This window comes from Natator depressus, chromosome 25, assembly GCF_965152275.1.
Source record: "Natator depressus isolate rNatDep1 chromosome 25, rNatDep2.hap1, whole genome shotgun sequence".
Taxonomy (NCBI): Eukaryota; Metazoa; Chordata; order Testudines; family Cheloniidae; genus Natator; species Natator depressus.
In genome coordinates, this window is record NC_134258.1 from 9,052,120 (window position 1) to 9,078,594 (window position 26,475).

The following is a 26,475-nucleotide window of genomic DNA, read 5'->3' on the forward strand; positions in this document are numbered from 1 at the left end:
GACCAATCTTATTTAATCTTTTTATTACTGACCTTGGCACAAAAAGCGGGAATGTGCTAATAAAGTTTGCGGATGACACAAAGGTGGGAGATATTGCCAATACAGGGAAGGACCGGGATATCATACAGGAACATATGGAGTTTGTAAACTGGACCTTGTAAACTGGAGTAGTAGTAATAGGATGAAATTTAACAGTGAAAAGTGCAAGGTCATGCATTTAGGGATTAATAACAAGAATTCCAGTTATAAACTGGTTTCAGAGTAGCAGCCGTGTAACGCATCACTTGGAAGTAACAGAGGAGGAGAAGGACCTTGGAGTATTGGTTGATCATGGGATGACTATGAGCTGCTAATGTGATATGGCCATGAAAAAAGCTAATGCGGTCTTTGGATGCATCAGGCATATTTCCAGTAGAGATAAGGAGGTGTTAGTACCGTTATACATGGCATTGGTGAGACCTCATCTGGAATATTGTGTGCAGTTCTGGTCTACCATGTTTAAGAAAGATAAATTCAAACTGGAACAGGTACAGAGAAGGGCTACTAGGATGATCCGAGGAATGGAAAACATGTCTTATGAAAGGAGACTCAAAGAGCTTGGCTTGTTTAGCCTAACCAAAAGAAGGCTGAGAGGAGATACGATTGCTATCTATAAATATATCAGAGGGATAAATACCACGGAGGGAGAAGAATTATTTAAGCTCAGTGCCAATGTGGACACAAGAACAAATGGGTATAAACTGGCCATCAGGAAGTTTAGACTTGAAATTAGACGAAGGTTTCTAACCATCGGAGGAGTGAAGTTCTGGAACAGCCTTCCAAGGGACGCAATGCGGGCAAAAGACATATCTGGCTTCAAGACTAAGCTCGATAAGTTTATGGAGGAGACGATATGATGGGATAGCCTAATTTTGGCAATTAATTGATCTTCGACTATTAGCGGTAGATATGCCCAATGGCCTGTGATGGGATGTTAGATGGGGTGGGATCTGAGTTACTACATAGAATTCTTTCTTGGGTGTCTGGCTGGTGAGTCTTGCCTACATGCTCAGGGTTTAGCTGATCGCCATATTTGGGGTCGGGAAGGAATTTTCCTCCAGGGCAGATTGGCAGAGGCCCTGGGGGTTTTTCGCCGCCTTCTGCAGTGTGGGGCACGGGTCACTTGCTGGAGGATTCTCTGCACCTTGAAGTCTTTAAACCACAATTTGAGGACTTCAGTAGCTCAGACATAAGTTAGGGGTTTGTTACAGGAGTGGGTGAGTTAGATTCCATGGCCTGCGTTCTGCAGGAGGTCAGACTAGACTATCATAATGGTCCCTTCTGACCTTAGTCTATGATTCTGGGAGTAAGAGTTTATCAGCAATGTGTGCTATGTACAGGTTGGGCTGGGACACTTTTAGCCCCACTGACAGAAGACTAGCTCCAGCCATACACTCAAAAGAACTTTAACAATTCAGCCCAGCATTGCTGGACAGCAAATCAATAATTTGTCTATTACAAAAAAAACTTAAATACCAGCATATTACACTTTCACAAGTCTCAGCTTTGTGGAAAGGATGAGAGGAGAAGTCAGACTGGGAGGTGGGGGTGGAGCATTTTGTATCTTGATTCTGATTCTTTGGAGAATAGAATTTCTCTCTTTCTTCATGTTAATGGTGTCACAGTGGAGTTGAGAATTGGGCAACTGTACATACAGCATTGGTGACAATGGCCTTATACACACTGATGGTTTCCTGAAAATGTCCCATGGCTGCTCTAACACCTGTGAGACTCCAACAGTACCATCAATAATAAGAGGGCTCGTATAGACTGGCCACTGTGTTTTTATGTTGTCTAGACCCAGTGGCGGAGTAATGCCAGTCCAATTTTGGGGCCCCCTGTAGGAGCGCTGAAACCTGGGTAGACTTGTGTGGGGCCACCGGCACCAGAACTGTAGTCTTCCCCCCCCCCCCCCCCCCGAGGCCCTGGCTAGGCCAGAAGCCAGAGCTGGGTAGTGGTAAGAGCCACCCAGGGAGCCCGGGCTGCTGTGGGGAGCTCTGGACCCTCCACCTGCCCAAGAGCAGCCCCTAGTCGAGTCCCGACCCTGTGGGTCACAGCACTGCCAGTGGGACCCAGGGGCGGGGGCTCTGGTCCAGGCTCCTGCCCTTCCCTGGGGTCTGCAGACATGCTCTGTGGGGAGAGGAGGCCCTGGCCTGGCCTCGGAGGTGCTGGGGAGCCCCGGGAAGGTCACAGGCAGCAAGGAGCCAGGCTAAGGTTGCCAGCTTTCTAATTGCACAGAGCCGAACACCCTTCTCCTGCCGCTACCCTTCCCATTCCCTGAGCTCTCCCCCACCACTCACTCCAGCCCCCCTCCCTCAGTCTCTCTCTCTCCCCCACCCTCACTCACTTTCACTGGGCTGGGGCCAATGGGAGCTGCGGAGCAGGTGCTGGGCGCGGGGGCAGCCCACAGAGCTTCTCCGATTGCCCCTGCACCTAGGGGGGTGCAGGGACATGCTGGCTGCTTCCAGGAGCTGCATGGAGCCAGGGCAGGCAGGAAGATTGCCTTAGCCCCACTGTGCTGCCGACTGGACTTTCAACGGCAGGCACTGCTGCCTGGGCTCTGTGCCTAAGGCAACAGCCATGTATGACACTGCTCTTCTGATCGCCTCTGTCCCGAGGCTTGCAGTTTGGGGGTGGGCGCGACATCCCCTGCCCCCCAAACTATGGCCATGCTGCTCCGCACCTGCCTGAAGGTGATCAGTTTTCAGCATAGGCCCTGACTTTTATTTTCCCTGGGGGTACCACTCCTGCCCCTTCCCTGAAGCCCCGCCCATGCTCTGCCTCTTCCCGGAGGCCCCCGCCACTCACTGCTCTCTGCCCTCCCCCAGCAGCCACACAGATGATCGGGGGGGGGCACCATACAGCTGATTGGCAGGCCCCCCCCACAGTTGTGACTAGTGGGTGCTGGATGCCCACTTTTTTTTCCACCTGCGTGCTCCAGCCCCAGAGCACCCACAGAGTCTGTGCCTATGGTTTTCAGTGATGGATACTCTATCTACCTCTTTCCTTCCTGAACAGACAAAACTTCCCCCTGGATATGATAAGATACAGCTGAGGAGAGCACAGGCAGGCAGAACTTGCGTGTCCTGAGGTGGGATTTCCTAATTCTAAATTACAGCACAGTATTAGCCCAATGTGGAGTTCACAAGGGTGCAAACTCCATTGGTGGGTGGTGGACTGAGTCGTCAGTAACCTATACCTTGAGGCCAGATTGCTTCCACTGTAAAGGCTTATTCAATGGCAACCTGAATCCTGCATCAGAATTACTGTTGGCTCCACCTCCAAACACCCCTCATTGTCATGAAATCTGTGAAGTGGTTGATTTGGATGGCAAGAAGGTGGAACAAATTCTACTGTTAGACTGATGTAATTGGAAGTAACTTCTGTGACTATGGATGTAACAAAGCAGATTGTGGCCCATTGTCTGCATTTATAAAATGCCTTGTAAAATTATGGTACTGTTGAAGTGGAGATGAAAGCTCAAGTTTAATCTAGAGGGCCGGCTTTTGACAGTGTAGCTGCCTGTCACTGCAACAATAAGGTTCTTCCGTTTGTTAAATGGAGTATAATAAGACAAAGGAGGACTTCATTTAGTTGCAGGCCAGAGAAATCAAATGTACTCTTAAAAACATCTTAAATTTGTCTTGATGCTCTTCGGTCACATCACTTTTTCCACACAGGACACCGCTCTTGATTCACTTTCTGCACCTGTTCTATAGCAAGGCACCCTCTAATCTCGATTCCACCAATTATTATTGTAAATAAAGGAATTCATCTGGAATCTTTAGTGTTACTTATGCTTATTCCACTCGCAGACAAGTCCCGTTCTCTTCCCCCCCCCCCCCCCCAAACGCATGCTTAAGGCCTCACTCATTTTGGACCTCCATTGAACAGCTGGGGGTGGCTGTGAGCAAATACCACGTTAAAGAGGAAAAGGCTTCCTTCTTGTTCTGTGCTACTTTATGTTCCATGGTGAATCATCAGGGAACATCTGATCTGTGTTCATGCTGCGCACATATTAATTTTATTAAGGTCTGTGTGTGCAGCTTGCAGAGCAATTTGCAGAGAGCCTCACGGTGACTGTGCAGCCTGTACTGTATTCACTTGTCCTGATCTTCCTCCCATGATGGCCCCCAGAAGATTGTATTTGACCACCTGTCTGCAGAGCTTATTTTTCCTTTGCCTTTATAATGTAGGTTTATTTGGTGTCTGTGTATCTGTAATCTTGTTCTGTCATTACTTATTTACTCTTTATTATGGCTTTCTGAGCAGATACTCCCTAGTCAGTGTTTATCTTGTGCACTTGTATGTGTTTCAATAAAAATGTCATTATTTGAAATCATTGACACTGCTGGTTAAAGATACTAAATTCCATCATCCATTGTTCCATAAAATGATCCATTAAAGATAAAACGGCAGAGACTTGATAAGGTTCTTTCCTAGGAACAAGGAACTCTCTGATCCGTGTGAAATCTTATCTCCAGAGCAAGTGTGTGTTTTCATAATGTAAAAGATTCTCAACAGAAGGGGACAGACAGGGAGGGAGAGGTTTTCCTTTCCAGATGGTGATCCTCTGACATTAAAAGATAGTTGCTTAAAGCAGATGATTGTTCAGTGTCGGACCATTTCAGATATCAATGAGGAGAAGTAAGTGAATTTGGGTTCTGCCTTTGGTGACTGAATTTATTCCTTGGGTGGTGAAGGACTGTGAATTAGTGGGGAAACCTGTAGCAATTGCAGTGTTTCTAATCCATCCTTATGTTGGCCTTAACTTGCAGAGCAAATGTTGACACTGATTCCCCATCCTTCCTTGTAAGGGCAAAAATAGTGTTTGCACTTTGCGAGACCCACTCAGGTTAGCTTTTTTTATTTTTATTTTTTTATTTTAAAATAAAGGTGACCAACAAAGGATTTTAAAAATATTAGGTTTGTGCTCTCCCTCTTCCTATCTCTCCCCCCCCCCCTTCATTATGGATAAAGGCCAGAAAAGTGGATTTGTTTTTGTGAAGTTATCTTCTATTTATTCCTCCACTCTCCACCATTAGAAACAGGAGTGTGACATTTGGTTTTCATGGATTACTGGGGGCGGGGGGGAGGAAATCTGTGAACTTGGAGATATGAATCTTCAACAAAGACACCTGTTTCCCAGTATGTTAGGTAGTTGTAGGAGTTAAGAAAAACACACATTAAAAATCTGGCTGGAAGTTCCTTCTTCTCTCAGTTGTTTAAGGATTACCCTCCCACTCCAAGCTGGTAGAAATTCAAGATTTTCTGCTCTGAAAGACACTTTTGACTGAAGAACTAAGAAAATAACACCAGAGTCAATAGTGAAAGCTGAGCAATTGAGAAAATAAGGGATTTTTAGTTGTTTAAAACTTCAGATTCCAAGACCAGAAGGGACCATTGTGATCATCTACTCTGATCTCCTGTATAACATGTGCCATTGAATTTCCCCAAAATAATTCCTAGAGCAGATCTTTTAGAAAAACATAGAATCTTGATTTAAAAATGGTAAGTGATGGAGACTCCACCATGACCCTTGGTAATTGTTCCAGTGATTAGTTACCCTCACTGTCAAAAATTGACTCCTTATTTCCATCCTGAATTTGTCTAGCTTAACTTCAAGCCCTGGGATCTTGTAATACGTTTCTCTGCTTGATTGAATAGCCCATTGTTAAATATTTGTTCCCCAGGTCTTTACTTATAGACTGTAATCAAGTCACCCCTTAACTTTCTCTTTATTAAGCTAAATAGATTGAGCTCTCTGAGTCTCACTATTATAAGGCATATGTTTAAATCCTTTAATCGTTCTCATGTCAATTATCTGAACCCTCTCTAGTTTATCAACATCCTTCTTGAATTGTGGGCACCAGAACTGGACAGTGTATTCTAAGTGAAGTTGCACCAGCGTCAAATACAGAGATAAAATGACCTCTCCACTCCTACTTGAGATCCTGTTTTTGTGTTTAAAACCAATTTAATGCAATGCTTAAACATTTTGGAGAAAGGACATCTTTGTTAAAGATTCAGAGCTCCTGCCCATTCATTTTAGGTGGTAGAGGATGTGTAGTATGTGATCTTTGTGACCTTTCCCACCAAGGAGCTTTTCAGAAAAAGTAAATGAAGAAGTGGCTTGACATTCCTCATGCTTCTAATGTTAACCCTCCCCCCAAAAAACAAGCAACCCAATAAACGTCCCCCAAAACCTTGACTGGCAACCTTTTTAATTATAAAGAAGCAAAAAGAGCACAGACCTGTTTCCGTCCCATCCTGGTCATCCTTCTGAGTTTGGGAGTACTGAGAGTGTGGCTTATGGAGAGGCAGATGGTGGGCATACCTAATGTCTCACCACCTTCACTGTTTTATTAGGAGGTGGTCTTGGCTAATTTTGAAAGCAAATTTGGGTCTGTTTTCCTGGACTGGAAAAAATAGGACTAACCATATAATTTTGAGTAGGAGGAAATTAGAGACTTGAACCATTTTGGAGGGAGAAGGGATAACGTGTGTACCTTAGATGAAGGAGCAATTAATTTATTTTATGTAAATGACTAGGCAAAGGTTGCAAACTATCCAAAAGTAATGAACAAAAGAGGTTTCTGTTCTTGCTCTATGATGTCTTGACATATGTTATCTTCTATCAGTACAATAAATGCTTCACTTAAAAAGATACTCAACCTTCAAGCTAGAGCATGAGCTTAGATTTGTGGGGGTAGGGAGCACCTGGGAAACTGGTTTGTAAATAGCTCAGTAATCCATAGGTAGGGCCCTACCAAATTCAAGGTTGATTTTGGCCAATTTTACAGTCATAGGATTTAAAAAATTGTAAATTTCATGATTTCAGCTATTTAAATCTGAAATTTCACGGTTTTGTAATTGTAGGGGTCCTGACCAAAAAGGAATTGTGGGGCAGGGGTCACAAGGTTATTGTAAGGGGGGTTGCGGTACTGCTACCCTTCCTTCTGCGCTGCTGCTGGCGACAGCCCTGCATTCAGAGCTAGGCCGCTGGAGGCCGGCAGCTGCTGGCTGGGAGCCTAGCTCTGAAGGCAGAGCTGCCACCAGCAGCAGCACAGAAGTAAGGGTGGCCTGGTAGGATATTGCCACCCTTACTTCTGCACTGCTGCCTGCACAGCTCGGCCCTCAGTCAGCAGCCCCCGCTCTCCAGCTGCCCAGCTCTAAAGGCAGCAGCACAGAAGTAAGGGTGGCATGGTATGGCATTGCCACCCTTACTTCTGCACTGTTGCTGGTGGGGGCTGCCTTCAGAGCTGTGTGCCTGGCCAACAGCAGCCGTGCTCCGGCCTCCCAGCTCTGAAGTCAGTGCAGAAGTAAAGGTGGCAATACCACCACTTCACCCCAATAAAATAATGTTGTGATGGCCCTGCAACTCCCTTTTGGATCAGGACCCCCAATTTGAGAAACACTGGTCTCCCCCATGAAATCTGTGTGGTATAGGGTAAAAGCACAGAAAAGACCAGATTTCACAGGATGAGACCAGATTTCGTGATCCATGACGTGTTTTTCATGGCTGTGAATTTGGTAGGGCCCTACCCAATTGTGGCTGCTACTGTATATAAATGTTCTTGATGGATCAAAGGATCTTCTTAAGGTCATTGTTGTTGCTATCAGGGCTATAGGCATGAAGGTTAGGGTTCAGATTATGCATCTGTGGACACACTTATGTTTAATGGAGATTGAAATAATGACTTTTCCATTCTGCCTGTCACCAGGGAGGGATAGGTTGGCATTTGAATCTGCTAAGGGTCATTATTCTTGGCGTGAGTAAATCTGCTTTGAAGACAGATAACTAACCCTCAGCTTGATGTGTGGTCTTAGGCATTTTAAATGTGCTGTTCTATTTTGTTATCGTTCCTTATTTCAGTAATTATATCTTGCTAAACTGTGTGGGGCCTATTTGTCCAGACCTTGTGCAGACACTGTGAAATTAACTTTCTTACCCTCCAACATGAGTTAGACTGAAGTGACCCTTTCAAAAGCCTTGCAGTTGAACCTCCCACCTGTGGTGCTCATTCTGCTGAAGAAGGGTGCATGAAGATTTAGTAAGGAAGTTGCTGCTTAATTGCTTTATGTTGTTGAAGGGAGACTGGAATTCTGACATGCTGCAGGGGTAGATGAGGTATGGTATCTAATCTATCTGATACTTTGCTTATATAAGTGGTACAGCAGTATCAAGAAAAGGTCTGGAAGCTTCAAAAGAAGTTTGGATGGGGGGAAGAGATGGCCTGGTGCTCTATAGAAGGTAGGGAATTGCTTCAAGGGGAAGCTGTTAAGTTTAAAGAGGGAGACCCCAGTGGAGAGGGCATCAACAGGCTGAGTGCCTGAGGGATCCTATGTTCTGATGTGGAGAAGTTTTTAATAGCTTGCATTGACTGGAAATAAGAAAAAAGTAAAATGTCCTCCTTTTCCCGCGGCCCCTAAGCAGAAGCCTTGAGGGTAGAATATAGGCTAGACTGGAAAGTCCCTTTAGCAACACCTGATGCTAGAAGTAAAAGTGAATCCCCTACTGTGTTATCTTTTAATGGCTTCTGAACTGGTCCTTGTACCCCAAGATGGTTGGTCTCTGCCTCTTTCCTCACACATGCATTTAATTTTTAATTTGCAAGGCATTTGCTTATTTATTTTCATTGTTCCTGATAATAATTCTAAGCCATTAGAGGGGAAAATTGTATTCAAAAATGCTGTTTCACACTTTATTTGTTTGATGATTTAGAGTGATAGAAAACAGCACATTTGCTGGCTTTTATAGTATGATAATTATTCACATCCATCAAGCCATTCCAGGGGAATAAACAAAACACTAAGAAAATTACACTATTAATAGCATCCTCCATCGCAAATATGCGGGATCTTTTTCATGCTTTCATCTTAAGGGTAGAAAGGGGATTGTCCAGTTAAACACTCTCTCTAAAGGGGGAAAAACCCACCTCTGTATGGAAATGACAGTCTAACACAACCTCAGCATTTGATTGAGCACCTCCTGAACCTGAGATCCTGAATTTTTTGTCAATAAATGAGGCCAGAATCAGTTTTTGGAGAGACCCTATGACTCTGAAGACCACATTAGAAAGAGTTTTAATAAGATCTTCTGGAATCCTGAAGCAATGGATGAGAGGAGATCTCTCTCATCTTGCGACACTGAAACTGAGACCATTTCAGTGATCCCTTTTGAGTCCCCTCAGATGTCTTCTCAATAGCAGAATCAGTCTATAAAAAGGGATTATTCTGATTGAGGGTTATTAAAATAGTTTATGCTGCCACCATCCCTTCTGTTTAGTGTTGAAGCTGTTCAGTGTGGAGGGGAAAATCCCTGCTCCCTAATCTGTAATGGTTCAGTGTAGCATCATATCAAGGTTAGATTAAAGTTAGGCTGATTAGTCCCTTAACTAGTTTGTACTCAAAGTGTGGGTTATTCACAAAGCTGCTTCTGTCAATAGTAAAAAGAAAAGGAGTACTTTTGGCACCTTAGAGAGTATCTCTAAGGTGCCAAAAGTACTCCTTTTCTTTTTACGGGTACAGACTGACCCGGCTGCTACTCTGAAATCTGTCAATAGTGAAGCATCTGATAATTGTCAAGAATGATACTTCCTGCTGATTATAGCTCAGCTCAGGATCCTTTCAGGAGGTTCGTTTGGTCAGATAAACTAAAAATCCCAGTAGCTGTCTGCCTTGTAAATCTTTTGTCTATTTTTCTGATTTTTTTAAAATAAATTCAACCATGTTCATAATTGGAGGGGTAGAAAAGATAGGAAGAGAGAATTACACTGCATAGTGAACTGGAGAGAGCAGAACAGTGAGAGCTGCAGACAACAAGGAAAGATTCAGTACTAACAACTGTAAATACTTATCAGTGAGGGAAAATAAACATACAAAATAGTGGAATTTTCACCAAGCAGCTATAACCATTGCATTAAAGCAGGTTTATTTTGTTCTTGTTTACTTAATGCTTTGCGCTATTTTTAATTTTTCCTGTAACTTGGCACTAGAGTTGTTAGAGGAAAGATGTGGGATTGTGAGAAGCATAATAAGTCAAAAAGGTAAGATGAAACTTAAGGTACTTGGGGCAAGGAAATATGTCTCTTGTGTGTTCAAGACCTACTACAATGGGGTCCTGGTCCCTGATGGGGCCTGTAGGTATTATAGCAATATAAATAATAAGCCCTAAGGAAGAATAGGGAATAATTACTACTCCAGAGATATTTACATAAAAAGGAACCTATATATACAAGAAAACTAGTAAAATTTGTATCAAAACTTCAGAGACTAGACTGTTCAGAGGAATGGTAATGGATAGAATCTTTTATCTCAGGGTGAGCATTTCACTGCTCACCAATGTTGAATTTGGCTGAAAGTTACCAAGTTGCAGATTTTAGTGGCCTGTGTGACTAAAGTTTGGATTTCAGTGGAGTTGGTAGTGGACAGGTGAGGGCTAACTGGCACTAATCTTGCTGGCAGCCTCAACAGAAGGCCCAACAACTGAATAGACATAGAAATTGAGCTCCTCTTTCGTCCCTAAAAACAGGCTCTGGCAAGTCGGAATTGAAGCACATTGATGGAACAGTGTGGAGAAGGTTGCACTTCTCCTTCCTGTGTTGTACCTGTACAATAAACAAAGGATATAACCACAAAGATGTGGGACCTTTTGGAAACAATACATTTAGACAGTCAAAATACTGAAACAGAGATGTGTCCTTAATACTTTAAAGAACTGAGCAAACCAGGTCCTTCACCTTTCCATGCTCATCCTGGATTTTCTTCCAGTTTTTTCCTTCTCGCAGATTTTCACTCCAGTTGTGTATATCTTGGAGAATGTCCCTTCTCTGGGCCTTTAAAAAAATTATTGAGGGAGAGAGAACTTTTTTCCTTTCATTTTCTCCTTTCAAGAACTCTGTTCTAGCTACCCAAACACAATCCCCCTACTGCCACTTAATTTTAAATAGCAACTTTTTTTCAAGGTGCATCTATCTCGGTTTACAACTTTGCAAAAGATGAAGGAACATACTTCCTGCTGCCGTCTGATACAGAGTGCAAAAATTTTACCTCTGAAAGAATAGAATCCAGGTGAAACAGCTGTGAAGCCTTAGACTGATGGGTTGATTGAGCGGACAAAAAGGGGCAAATCAGAGAAGGCCCACAGACAGCTAACAAAAATGCAACCTTAACAGAGGGCTAGATGTTGGGGGATGAGCTGTGGAATGGAAAATTACACTAGGGACATAAGAGCAACAAGAGGGAAAATGGGGGAATCTGTTCAACGTCGCAGATGTCTATGCACAAATGCAAGGAGTATGGGGAATAAACAGGAAGAACTGGAAGTATTAGTGCATAAACTAAATTATGACTTAATTGGCATCACTGATAATGGGATAAATCTCCTGACTAGAATATTGGTTCAGAGGGATATAGCTTGTTCAGGAAGGACAGGCAGAGAAAAAAGGGAGGAGGTTTGCATTATACATCAAGAATATTTGTTCTGAGGTCCAGAACGAGGTGAGGCAGACCACTTGAAAGGGGGGGAACCCAGGAGCAATGTCATGGTAAGTTTCTACTATAGACAACCAAATCAGGAGGAGGTGGAGAATGAGGCATTTCTAGAACAAATAACAGAAATATATATAAAAAAAGACTGATAGTAATGGAGGATTTTAGCTACCCAGATATCTGAAGTAAAGTAATACAGCAAAACACAAAATGTCCATGGGAAAAACTTCGTTTCAGAGGGACAGCCTTTTTAGACTTGATTCTGATTAATGGCGGAATTAGTTATGAGTTCAAAGGTTGATGGCCATTTGGGTGAAAGTGAACATCCAATGATAAACTTCATGATTCTGAGGAAGGAGCGAGAGCTGCAGAATAAGGAGAATGGACTTCAAAAATGCAGACTTTAATCATTTCAGAGAACTGCTAGGTAAGGTCCAATGGGGGGCAAAAGGAGTTCAGGAGAGCTGGCAGTTTCTCAGAGACCATATTAATGGCACAACCGCAAACTATTCCAATGTGAAAGACTGTTAGGAATAGGGGTCAATATGTCTGCATCAGATGCTCTTTAATGACCTGAAAATCAAAAAGGAATGCTATAAAAAGTGGAAACATGGACAAATCGCTAAGGATTGGGTACAAAAGAATAGCAGAAGCATGTAGGGACAAGATTAGAAAGGTGAAGGTATGAAATGAGTTACACCTAAAAAGGGATCTAAAAGGCAATAAGAGGAGATTGTATAAATACATTAGGAGCAAGAGAAATACAAAGGAAAGTGTAGGTCCACTACTTAGCAGGGAAGGAGAGCTAATTAACTGGTCATATCAAGAAGGCGAAGATATTTGATGCCTATTTTGCTTGTCAGTCACTAGAAAGATTAATTGTGACCAGATACTTAACACAATATTAACAACAAAGGAGAAGGACCATGTGCCAAAGTAGGGACAACAGGTTAAAGAACATTTAGTTAAATGTATTCAAGTCAGAAGGGCCTGATGAAGTTCATCCTTGAGTACGTAAGGAACTTAGCTGAAGCAATCTCAAAACTGTTAGCAATTATCTTTCAGAATTCCATGGAGGATGGAAGGGGTCCCAATTGACTGAAGAAGGGCATACATAGTACCGCCTTTAAAAAGGGAACACAGAGGATCCAGAGAATTATAGTCCAGTCAGCTTGACTTTGATACCTGGAAATATACTGGAACAAGTTTTTAAACAATCAGTTTGTAAGCGCCTTGAGAATAATAGGGTTATAAGTAATAGCCAGCATTGATTTGTTAAGAACAAATAATGCCAAACCAACCTAATTTCCTCCTTTGACAGGGTTACTGGCCTAGTGGATGAGGAGGGGGGAACCTCTAGACACAATATATCTTTATTTTCAACTTTAAACATTGTCTCACAACATTCTTATAACAAACTTGTGAAATGTGACCTAGATGAAATTACTGTAAGGCGGGTGCAGAACTGATTGAAAGAGTGTAGTCAGAGGAGTTATCAATGGTTTGCTGTCAAACTGGGGGATATATCTAGTGGGGTCCCACAGGGGTCTGTTCTGAGTCCAGTTCTATTCTGAATTTTCATTAATGATTTGGATAAAGGAGTGGAGCAGATGACACCAAAATGTGCAGATGACACCAAACTAGGAGGGGGTGCTAGGACTTTGCAGGACAGGATTAGAATCCAAAATGACCATGACAAATTGGAAAATTGGTTTGATATGAACAAGATGAAATGCAAATAAAAACAAAATGCTACATTTAGGAAGGAAAAATCAAACTAACAACTATAAAATTGGGAATAACTGGCTAGGCAGTAGTACTGCTGAAGGGGATCTGGAGGTTATAGTGGATCAGAAATAGAATATGAGCCAAAAATGTGATGCAGTTGTGAAGTCTGTTATCATTCTGGGGTGTATTAATAAGATTGTTGTATGTAAGACCACAGGAGGTAATTGACCTGCTGTACTCAGCAATGCTGAGGGCTCAGAAGGAGCATTGTACCACTCTTTAAGAAAGATCTAGAGTCTGTCCGGTTTGTCCACAGTAGAGCAACACAACTGCTAAAAGGTTTAGAAAACCTGCCCTATGAGAAGAGATTTAAGAAACTGCACGTTTAGTCTTGAGAAAAGACTAATGAAGTGTGACCTGAAAAAGGTCTTCAAATACGTTAAGGGCTGTTATAAAGACGATGGTGATCATGTCCACTGAAGGTAGGACAAGAAATAATAGGCTTACTTTGCAGCAAGGGAGATTTAAATTAGACATTAGGAAAATTTTTCTAACTATATGGATAGTGAAGCAATGGAATATGCTTCCAAGAGTGGTTGTGGAATCCCCGTCAGAGGTTTTTAAGAACAGATTAGACAGACACCTGTCAGGGATGGTCTAGGTATACTTGGGTCCTGCCTCTGTGCATGGGGCTGGACTAGATGAGTTTTCAAGATCCCTTCCAGCCCTACATTTCTATGATTCTGTTAAATTGCACACTACTTTTGAGGGGACCAATTCCCTTAATTGTCAGTGCAGGACTCTCTATCTGTTGACAAATCTTATTCGTGAAAGAAGCACGTTATTTGGTGTTACTTTTTGATTAGAGGGTTTTATGAGAGACCCTTCCTGTCTGTCTTTTAAGAAGCTCTCTTGCTGTCTGCATCTGCCCATAATAGAATTGGCTAGTTCAATGGCCAAAAGAGACATGTAATTTTAACTCATGATTGGTATGTGTGGCTTGCAAAGGAAGACATAGGTTGCCCTCCATTTCATTAGGGGCACGGAATTGTCTCTGTTCTGGGAAAGGTCTAATAAGATCTTTATAGAGTGCCGGAAACAAAGACATTATGACAAGTTTCAGAGTGGTAGCCGTGTTAGTCTGTATCAGCAAAAACAATGAAGAGTCTTTGTGGCACCTTAGAGACAAATTTATTTGGGCATAAGCTTTCGTGGGCTAAAACCCACGAAAGCTTATGCCCAAATAAAGACATGCTAAATACACTTACTTGTCTTCATACCTTCAGTGGGAGTTGCTTTAGGACCCACAAGTAGCCAACATAAAAAAACAGGCCCTTTTTGCTCTAAAATAAGTGGCCATCTCTTACTGTTAACCTGTGTGCCCTACAGGATGCTTCTCTAGAGAGGTGGAGGCAATTGGTCCACCAAGGCAGAAAACTAGAGAGATGATAGAGATGTGAGAGAGTTATCTCTCAAAACTTGCTGCGGCCACTTATTGGTCGAATGAATAAATCCGGCGGTGCTGAAGGGGTTTTGGAGCAGCTAGCAGAAGCTATGGCTATGTCTACACTTAAAACACTACAGTGGCAGCAATGTAGCTGCACTGCTGTAGCACTAAAGTGTAGACACTTAAGGCTATGTCTACACTACAGCCGGGATCGACGCTCTGAGATCGATCCACTGGTGGTCGATTTAGTGGGTCTAGTGAAGACCTGCCAACTTGACAGCAGATCGTTCTCCAGTCGACCCCTGTACTCTACCCCCCGACGAGAAGAGTAAGGTAAGTCGATGGGAGAGTTTCTCCCATCAACCACCAGCGCTGTAGAACCCGCGGCAACTTGATCTAAGGTATGTCAACTCCAGCTACGTTATTCACGTAGCTGGAGTTGCGTAGTGTAGGTTGACTTACCGCTTTACTGTAGACATAGCCTTATTACAGCAATGGGAGAGGTTCTCCCATCACTGTAGGTAATCTGCCTCCCTGGGAGGCTGTAGCTAGGTTGATGGAAAAATTCTTCCATTGACCTAATTCTGTCTACAGCGGGGGTTAGGTTAGCGTAACTTCGTCTCACAGGGGGTGGATTTTTCACACCCCTGAGAGAGACAGCTATGCCGATGTAACTTTTCAGTGTAGACCAGCCGTATGTTTCTGGGCAGTTGAACGTATCCCTTTGTTTTGACACCTTATCCTGAGGTTAATGAATTGGTATTTTGATTTTCAATGACATTTTGATGATTTCCCTGAGGACAAACATCAAAGTTATCTGTCTCTCAGCATGAGAACTAGAGTGCTTTAAATGTGAAATTAAATTACTGTTTAGCACTAGGTAGAAATCTCCAAGTGTTAAAGTGATGCATGTGCTATGAGGAAGAGGATCATGTACAAAAAGTAATCCTGTTGTACCTGCAGAGATGGTGTATAGTAAAGCATCTGTCTTGGAAATTAAAAATGTTCCATTGTTGACCAGAGTCCAAGCAATGGGTCCCTGACAGAGGTTACAGCAGCTGCTATTGAATGGTGGTGTTTTTTCCAGCTACCTCTGTCAAAGATTTTATCCCTAAAGCAATTGCCATTTTTCATAGTGCTAGCTAAGTGAATGCAGGAGGATAATGTCATTATTAGGCCATCTATGATAGCCAGACCTTTCACTGATATAATTACAGTAATTCTTTTGATTGTGGCAATTTCTAATCTTTCTGTCGCCTCCTTTTTCTTCTGCCTTTTGATTGATAATTTCATGCCTGATCATATAGGCTTTGTTAGCTCAAATCTGCACAGTACTTACAGTGGAAAGGAAGAGCTTTTGGTCTTAAAACATAGTTGGCCAAATTCAGTGCAACCCCACTAAATTCAGTGGGATTGTGTGGGTGTAACTGAAGGCAGAATTTGGCCTGCTTTTAATTCCACTCTGTGACAGATTTTGCTGCTTGCCAAGAGTAAATCTATATAAAATGGCACAGCACCTCTTCTTTGCAGTAGTCTGATCAGAGTAAAAAAGTTTTATACATTTTGAACCAATTGTTGCCCTGTGTGCACCTGCAAGCTTTGTGGTGGCGGCGGGGATGTTGACCTATAGATTTTTTCACTGTAGTTTTTGTGAGCCCACTGGAAATTCAGTTCTGCTGTGTTCCTATCCAAGCAACTCTCATTCAGGCTCTCCATTGACTCGGCTCAGCTTCTTGCAGTCTGCAGTTTCAGATAACACAATGACCATGTTTCAATGTATTAAACTTTTAACATCCTCCAGATTCAATTAATCTTATCTTTACAACTCCCAATTACAGGCACTAATTAAGTGAAAGTAACATTGTAGACTGGGGATATTACATTAATCAGCAGCAGCCTTGTAGACATAAATTAGTTATTTCCCAATCCTTCAGTATTTTCCCAGAAGAAATGGAATGTTTCATTTCCCATATTTAAGGGACATTAATCCCACAAAGGAGTTTTGGATTGGGATTATTTTTATCACTTTTATGTAAGTGATAAATGGCCATTTAAAAATAAAAGCTACTAGCTTTGTGCAAGACAAATGAAGTTTGTTTGATAATTATACAATTTAAAGTGCTGTCAAAAGCTACTGGGAGCACATTAATATCTTCTTCTGTAATATTAAATGCTACATGGTGTGTTTCTTGGAATTTTTTTTTAAAGGTGCCAGTTTAAATCAGCTTAGAGGCTAAATCTTGAAGCACCTCCTGTCATCCTCTCTCCATTGGATCATGCGCGTCCAGATTGCTATAAGCGGAAATTCACTTTGGTTTCATACAAAGAGAGTTTGGGATATGACTTTCCCCCTGTTACTCTTTACAGTCTGGATAAATGACTCTTCTCTTAGAACTGAGGAACAATATGAAGGGTACTGGCCTACAGAAGAAATGTAGACTTTCTAATGTACTTGAGAGTCCCCATAATAGGTAGGACTGGTAGCACTGCTTATTAGGATTGCCTAGCTCTTCCTTTTTCTGAAAGGAAACACAGTTTTCAGTTGGCTATAATTTTGCCAAACTATAACCAGCAATCAAAATTCTCGCACTTCATAACTTCTAAATGATTGACTTTGTGACCTTCTTTTAATGTTTTTGGTGGTAGTGCAGATATTAAGTATCATGGCCCGCTCTGCCCCTTTTCCAAGAGATAAGATAGATTCTGCATCGTTGTAATGAGAGGACAGGCCCATTTCTACTTCTGTGTAGCCATTGATGATATTTGCTAAGGAACAGGTACTTTGAACTGAAGCATCCTCTCTTCTGTTTAAATAGAGGATTTGGTAACCTTCGGGACAATCTCTTAGATCAAAAGTAAGCATCTAAATTACTGTGCTCCTGTCCCATATGTTCTGCTTAACTTTTGCCTATGTTGAGTGCCTAGATACTACTTTTGATAAAGGCCATATAAATTCATAAAATAGATATTTAGCCTAGACCACCTTATCTGTTAAGTTCAGTTTTATCTTGTATGCAACTTTTCTACTAAAGAAAATTTAATTCATTCTCCATACTTGTTTACTCCTGGGCTTCCCTGCTTTGTATCACCATTTTACCTCATTAAATCTCATTTAAAACCTTTCTCTTCTAGCTTATGAGTCACTCTGTGACATCTTGTGATGCTATATAATAAAAATACTGCAGGAAAAAAGAACTCATTATATGAAGTTGCCAAGAACATCAGCTCCTTCAGTTACAATCTGGCTTTCCTCCTAGAATTGTATTCATGTTTTTATCAATACCTTTCACACTTCTACATTTTTTTGTTTGTACTTCCTCCTTTCACATGCAGATTGGGGCTGAACTATAGTAGTGATGGCATTTGCCCCCACCTGTTTCCATTCTGAGACTGTAATCTTGATTTGAGATGTGGCATTTATTTTCCTGATGAGTGTTTTGTTTTTTCCTTAGGTATGCCATACCACCAGAGCATGGCAAGCGATTGGAACGCCTGGCAAAAGGTAAGCTTTAGCTGCCACTTTCTTAATGTTGCTGTTGCTGAGACTGAATGTAGTCTAGAGCTGCGCAATGAATTTGCATTGGCTGTACTAGATCCAGAGTCATTGCTGGCCAGACTAAAACTAATGGAAAAACCTTTCATTTTGAGCTTTTGAGACCAAACCACTCTGTTATCCTGGGCATGAATTTCAATCAGAAACCCATCTTGCATCTCAGTGTGCAACTGATGCCATATTAAAGCCTGCCTTGGTGAGATGAGAGCTCTGTGATCCCTTTATGTGGAGGGCCATCACTAGAGCTGCTGTGGCAGCTTCCCTTCCCCTACTGCAAGGAGAAACTCTGAAGGAGAGTATTGTAGTATTTTTTTGTTGTTGTTGTTGTTGCTACCCTCATAAGTCTGCATTTGTATTGATTGTTGCTGAGCATTTTTAATTTTTAAAAAGTGCTTATAAACTCAGTAATGGTGGGTACAGGGGCTATAATTATTGGAGTTCTCTCTTCATGATGTATGTAATGACATGCATACCCTTTTTGGTGGCATTCCTGTTACTAGAGGGCTGTTTACTGGACAGATTGTACGTCTCCTTATAATAAACTTCATGTTAAAAAATAAAAAGGTGTGGGGACACAACCAAGGTAACTGCAACAATGGGGGGCGCTCGTCCTCTGTATGCTATATTCTAGAGCCAGTTATTTTCATCTGATTAAAAATAAGAGAACAGAAGGGGGAAGGGTAGCATGCAATAGAGTTTGATATAGCCAAGTGATATTCAAGTGTGAGTTTTTTCTCCAGTGCATTGTGGAGTCAGAGCTCATACATCGACAGAGCTGGGTCCCACTAACTAAGCACTGCATCCTTTCAATTTAATAGGTCTTTCCCAGCCAAGTACCATGTAGTAACCTTATGCTTAATACCATGAAAAGAGTTCCCTTCGTGTTCTGCTCTTAAATGTGACTCTAGTCTTAACAGTGACAGTTCATCCAGTTTTCCACTCTTTTTAGAACCACTTAAAAGAGGAAGGTAGAACAAACAAGAAATGTTGGACAGCTTCTTAATATGTAAAGAAAAAGGAGAGAACAAGTAACAGTGACTTCTGCAACATGGTCACAGAATTCATAAAGGGTAGCACCCTATTTATTCTATATGACTTGGATCTGAAAGGCCTTTGCTGATGGGATCCCCTACTTCTTCTACAACCTCCTTCTGTATAACCTTGAAGAGTTCCTGTGAGAGACTTGTGTTCCTTTCCTGTAATCATGAGAGCCTGTGCTCACTGAAACTAGGAATAGCCCCATAACAGAATCAGCAGGTCAAATCTGACATCCCTCACATTGTCACTGGATCACAAAAGTATCTTCCCTACTCTCCTGAGCTCCACTGATTCAGATACAGTTGTTTATAGGTTTAACCCAGATCGTCTCTATATCCCTCCAAACCAGGAATTACCCTGTTTACAGGGCTTGCTCTGGAATCCCTGTGTTTTACAGGAATGTGTGTCTTGTTAGATTCCATAACCCCCTGCAGGCTTCAGACGTCTAAAGAGCTGCCTGCCAACTGAGCCAATGAAATTGACAACTGGGTGCATGTGCATATCCAAGGACCGTTTCCATCCAGGCCTCTTGTACTTTGCTGGCCTCCCAGAGAGCCTCCCACCCTCAGCTGCTAAAACATTTTTATCTATGCACACCGGCCCGATGCCACCAAGGTCGGCCCATGTGCTGCTATCCACCTCCAGTGTATTATGGCACCAGCGCCTCATTGGTGTGGATAAAGCTTAGCATCACCATTTTGGGAGGTAATGGTGGTGTGGATTTTAAATGGGAGAAGACTAGCATGGGAAGATCCTCTGTTTTGGTGACTGGCTCCAGAAAGGGTATTTATACTTTTTTTTTTTTCCCATGGAGTTCTATCTCTTTGTACTTACAAATATTATAGGCATACCTGGCTCTGTAGAGTAGAGAGTCGGTACCAACCAAAGTCCTTGCTCTGGAATTACTAACTAAAAACCAAATTTACCATTTAGTGAGGCAAGCTTTCAGCTATAGATTTCAAGCAGTCGTTATCATATAGATGTCTCTCCCTTGGTCGGTCATTATGCAAAAGAGGGGGGGGGAATAGACCGTCTGGAAAACTGTTTTCTATTCAATTTTTAATCCGGTGCTAACCACCAAAATACACTTATAATATTAACATTTCTCACTGATAGTCTTAACATTTTTATGGATCATGTCATACCAGAAAAAGCCAATCATGGGTCAAGACTAGTCTAAATGTGTATGGGCTTCCCAGGGGAAGGGAGTCTTGTTCTCTTTGCTTTTAAGAGCCATGTCTGCTCCAAAGCCCTGCATTTCAGCCACCAAAAAGCCCACATACATGCAGATGACATATAGAAATGGAATTTCATACCAGACTAAAAAAAAGTCAAGGGATATTTTCAACTTCTCTTTTGTAATATACTTTTTACTGACAGTGAGACAAAAATCAGTGGTATATTGCTAATGGCCCGGTCTTTCATTTTGGACTCCCCCATTCCTCACCCACACCATCCCTTTAGTTCAGAAAAGAAAATGACACTTTTTAAACTCCCTCTACACCCCGCCCCCTGGTGTGTCAATGGACTGTGTTACGGAGATATTTGGTACAGTGAAATGAGTTTGCGATTAATATGGGAAATGAATAGCTGAGCTATAAATGGGCTCTCTGGGAGAGTTGTGGTGCCCGTGGAGAGAACGTTAATGTGTTGCCACATTATTGGTGCTAATCACGTAAAATGGGCTCCTTTATTAGTAGCTTTAATGAGAGCCACTTAAACTGTGCATTAAAAAGAGGAACTGCAGAGAGGGACGACAAACTGGGGGGCAGGCAGTCATAACTCTAATTGCAACGCTTTTAGTGTTTTAAAAAAAAAATGTTGCCGGAATCCAGTAATCCTTTGCACTTTCTAAAACCTCCTCCGTTATGTGCCATCAATTTAGTTTTGTTTCCAGGGCTCGGGTTATATCTCTCCCCCCCTCCCCCATGTGTTTTTTTTTTTCCCTTCCACCCCTAATTTGGATTGGTTTAATCAGCCATGTGCAATAGGAAACATTGTCTAGAACAGAGGTTCTCAAACTTGGGGGTGGGCTCCCCGGGAAACACAAAATGTATTCTAAAGGGGACGTGAGAAGCTTTAGGGGGGAAAAGTAGTACGGCTCTGCCTGTTTTACCCACAGCCATGAATAACTAGCAAAGCTGATTCCTCCAGACCGATCAGGTCCTCAGATGGCGCTGGGCATTTGACTGTAGATGGCGCTGGGCATTAAGCTTGCCTAGCATTATGCAAAGCTGTGTGTGTGTGTTAATCCATTTGCTACAATGTGGTGTGCATTTCATTGTAAGCGCCAACCACAATCACAGTTTTGCTTATGATTGTTGGTTCTGTTTGAACCAATGCTTTACAGTTTTTAATATTTAGTGAGAGTAGCATGTTGGTTTTTTTTTTTTTTTAAATTGTTATATGTACTTGTGTGGCAGGACGGGTGAGGGCGTAAACTACTACAGGTGCACAGAAGTGGGGGGCGTGATCAAATAAGTTTGAGAACAATGCAGTAGTGTTGCAAGTCCAGGCAGATAAAGGGCAGGCACATCAGTAGAAGACCAAGGAGGGTGACAAGCTTTATGTAGGCTTGTTATTTTTTATATTGTTAGTGCTTGAAGGCCTCAGTGAGGATTGGGGCCTCCCATTGTGCTAGGTGCTATAAAAACATTAGGAGATATGGTCCCTGCCCTTAAGACAGTTTAAGCCAAATGTATGTGACAAGCACTAGGAGGGAGGATGAGGGTAACAGTAATAAAATATACCGGACGGTTCTTAATGTGTGCGGTTTTGTTTCTCTTTTTACTCCCGCCCTAGGCATCATTCTGAAGTACAGCAATTATTGCTGTCTGTGACCTTGGGCAAGTCACTTCACCTCTGTGCCTCAATTCCCCATTTGTAAAATAGAGATTATAACCCTTTCCTACCCAGCAGGGGTGCTGTGAAGTTAAATCCATTAAAGATTGTGAGGCACTTCGATACCACAGTGATTGGGGGACCATATAAGGTAGACAGCCTCTCAGAGTGAGGATGAACATTTTGTTCTTAAATTTCAGACACCATATTATTGGAAATGGGAGTATGTGTAGGCACTGACCAGATCCTAGTTGCTAATCACTTTCCTAGGGCTCAGTGTACGATATTTGAGCTGCAAACCTAAGTGGCAGTGCTTTGTGGATAACCTGCAGCAGGTTGGAAGAACATAAGGTCTCAGGCCAGGAAAACCATAGTTTGCAGGGCAGATGGCTGACACTGGAATTTTGAGGCCCCTGATCATGTATTTCTGGGGAGCACTGATAAAGCATCAGTATGGCCCAAAATGAGGTGTCTTGAGCCCCGTTCTCTCTAGTTTTCGGTAGCGCTCAGGAGGCTGGTCTTCTCTTATGAAAGGGTAATGCTTGTCAGACTGCTATTTTAAGATCACTGTTGTCCCTGTCACTATTTTTTAGGCAATGAGGGCATTGTTACTTATCCTGCCACAACCTGCAATTGTATCCCTGTTGTTTCAACCATCTACAAAATGTTTGGGCAGATTAACATTTTGTTGTTTGTTTGCTGGTTAATGGGTGTATCTTGCTGGACAAATCTGCCTGTGGTGATGATTTGTTTTCCTCTGAATCCCTCTGCAGGATTTTTCCCAGGAAGCTCTCAGGGATGCGATGCCTTCCTTCGCCACAAGATGACGCTCATTTCACCCTCCATCTTGAAGAAATATGGCATCCCATTTGACCGGGTATGTACAGAGGCTGTTTTAAGATAAGTCTGTAGGTTTGCTGACAGCCTGGGGCTGCTCTCCTCTGCTTAAAGGAAACGGTTTCAGGGCAGGCAATCTGGGGAATAGAATACTTCTTTTCTCAATGCATTGTTATGTAAAATATATACTATCAGTTAAAGCCAGGTGGCTGTTCAAAAATTAGCATTCAGGGCTTGGCTGAAACAATTTTTTGTAAAGTACTTCTAGTACTTGAGTACCATCTTTCAGCTGAGCATCCCAAAGCATTCTGCCAACATAAACATAAGGGTGGAGGTGATGATGTGTGTGTCTTATTAATTTTGTCCTTTCCATTCCTTTTATGTCCCCATTTCTGAATGAGAATATTGCCACCATGCTTTCTTCTAAGTAAAGTAAGGATTTTGCTAGAGTTAGTGTCTGAGACAGAGTACAGAACTGAGTTGAAAGGCCCCATGATGCTTTGAGATGGAATTAATATCCGTTTGGAAATAAAAGATCCTGGCTCTTGTACAGCGTCAAGACTCTGAATTCATTCAATTTACTGCTCCAGAAGCTGCTTCATTTTTCCTAGCGAAAGGCTGTGATGAATGAAATTTGAAGTGCAATCATCTGACTTCTCAGATGGACTTGCTGTCAGTGCAGTGGAAGCTTGTGAGATGCAGTGTGGCTCTTGTGGTTCAGCATCAGACATTTGACTGGGGCCCAGTTTTCACACACTGGTCCATATTAAATTGCTGTTCATAAGAGGTCAGCAAATTTGAATCCTTAATGTGTTTTCATACTTTCACTTGTGCAGCCCAACTTTCAAATGGAAACACATAAATGGTTGCTTTACACAGATAAACTCCAGGGGGAGCACCCAAAAGTGGGATTTGAATATCCTCTTAAGATGCTCACAGTGTAAATTCACTGTCTTGAGAAAATAGATGGATGGTCTGGAGCAATGTGTGGGGAATATAGGGCGTGTCCAAGGGTAATGCATAAGTGGACGTTTGGGGAATTATTTATTCCTTTTGATAAAGGATTTCGGAAATTCACTGTCCCCACTGCTTACCTTGAAATGTGGGTCCAGAGATCTTTAAAAGAGCACCTGGTTGCTTATTTTGGAGCCTAAATGGCAGCTGAGTTTTGAAAATCTGATTAAGTTTTAGGGATTTCTCCTTTGCACACTTGTATTGATTGAACTCTAGATCTTGCTTCTCAAGTTGTTGTTCTGATATCTTTGAGTTTAGAAACTCAGGCCCCAGTCAACATAATCAGCTGAATTGAGCCTAAAGATTGGTCATTGCTGCATCTCAGAATGGTGATGAAAGTAAAAAATCAGGAACCTCTTACACCTTCTTGACTGTCTTCTAGTAAGAGGAATTTGCCACCATGTCCCTCCAGTTTCATGCTGACTTACTGCAGAGATGGAGCAGCAAATGGGAAAATAGTTTGATGTTTCATTCAAGCAGCCTTGCTAGGGCATTGTTTTTACCTCTGTCAAAGTCCAAAACTTGAAGTAAATATAAAAAACATCCCACAAAATTTCAGTTTGTTGCATTTTCCAGGTTATGGTGTCTTCTGCGTCGCAAAGCAGTTGCAATATACTTGCTTTTCCGTTTACTTACTGGTTGGTGCAAAAGTCACTCTAATGGCTAAAGAACATCCTAAGTGAATGGTTTCTGATCAATAACTAAGCAAATATCTAGTGGTGTTCTTGCAAGAGAGTTTGTAAAAGAAGGGTATCTCTCTCTAAACTCATCCCAAGAAGGGTATATTGAACAATATGATCCTAGGGATAATATGGAAAGTGATTTCCAATTCACTGTTTGGTGAAAAGGCTTTTCCATCTTCCTAGCTGTTATCCCCTTTCCCCCTCCCCCAAATAATTTGATTTGTGAAGAAAAGAAAATGTGCAAGTGTCCGACAGACAAGGCTTTCTACTGAGTATATATAAAAACCAGTGAAATATGAGGGCAGTCTGTCTTGTGCCAGTGTTAGCAGAGTCAGTCTGTCACTGAATTTTATTAAAAGCCAAGAGAGACCAGCATAAAGAATAGCACCGTTTCGAAGACTGAACTCTCCTTTTAAAGGAGGGGGGGATTTTTAACAGTCTAAATCTCAGAAGCCTGACCTGCAGAAAGGAGTAGGGATATGCTTTCGTAATAGCTTCCCTTCTCCTCCTATGACTGAGGCACTCACTGAAAGGCCTTTGACAGTGAAGGGTGTGTGTGGGGGGGGAGAATCATTTTTTAGTCTGAGCAGCCCACCTCTGGATGAATCCTAACCAGATGTAGCAGTTTCAAGTACAGTATTATACAGGGAAAGACAAATGTTTTTTCTCTTCCTCTAAAAAAACAAAAACAAAAACGCAGGATCCCTTCATCTAAATTCCGGGCAGACTTCAAACAAGTGAATACACACACATTTATAAATCTCTGTAATGGTATTTACTTCTGGAAAAAAAGCAGATCAATAGCAGAGCTTTTTAATAATTAAAAATGTGTATTTCTGTAATCCCCTATTGATTTCTCCATTTATTCTGCAAGCTCTTGCAGAAGTCAGTAAATTCAGGGCTTTCTCCATGAGTGGCAGTTTGTGCTGGCTTTCCCTCAATAGTTATTACTTTTCTACATGGCCTATCCATCATCTTGAGTGCTTTCTAATTTATTGTTGGGATAATGTTGACAGCGGTGACATGGAGGACATACACTGTGGGCTTGAAATGAAGACACCAGGATGTAGATTTTCTGATAGGAACATAATCTTTCCGCCTTCTTAATTTAGAAATCTCCAGTTTTGCCTTGATTTATGAAGGGGCTGGTTGGGAGGATGCTCCATGAAGCTGGGTAGAGACCGGACTTGAGTTTCTTTCACCCACAGAAGCCTCTTGGAACAGCTTTTGTCGTAATAGTCTCTTTATTCTGATACAGTTAACAGTATTGAAAAGACAAGGGGTTAGTGTTTCAATTCTTTGCAAACTCAGCATTGCTACATTATTAGAAGTGGGGAACTTTCTTCAAAAATCTTTTTGAATCCTTCCACAGACGTTGATCCATGTCTGTCCCTCTCTGATACTTCTCTGATTTAGTTCTCTCCTATGCATTGTTTGTGTCCTACATCGAGTGAGCTGAGAGGAATAAAAATCGTTACATAAAATACACAAGAAGAGACATTCATATTGCAAGCAGTATTGTGTGTGCAGCATACAGCTCTTTCTTTGTGTGGTGAGGGTCCTAGTAAAATGATTGCCATTAAGTACCAGTGTTCTGCAGTTTGCTGCTTGAGTGTAGTTTAGTCCAGATTGGACACTTTGATCTCTCAGTGATCTGAAGAAGGCAAGCAGTTTGAACGTTGTCTTTTTAAACTTCTTTCCTCCACCTCCTTTCTGGCTGATGCTTCATTTGTTTAATGTGTGGTGGATTAAGTCTTGAGGTGCAGTAGGAAGTTTGGAAGGATGTTCGCCTTGTTCATTGA

General features: G+C 42.0%; 1 protein-coding gene across 1 annotated transcript in view; it reads left to right on the plus strand.

The window, feature by feature from the left end:
* KDM4B (lysine demethylase 4B) overlaps positions 1–26,475 on the plus strand; it is a 210,431-nt gene that overhangs the window by 56,504 nt on the left and 127,452 nt on the right. Inside the window, exons 8-9 of the mRNA XM_074939369.1 lie at positions 18,160–18,209; positions 22,913–23,016. Coding sequence (XP_074795470.1) covers positions 18,160–18,209; positions 22,913–23,016 — 154 coding nt within the window. The remainder of the gene's footprint in view (positions 1–18,159; positions 18,210–22,912; positions 23,017–26,475) is intronic.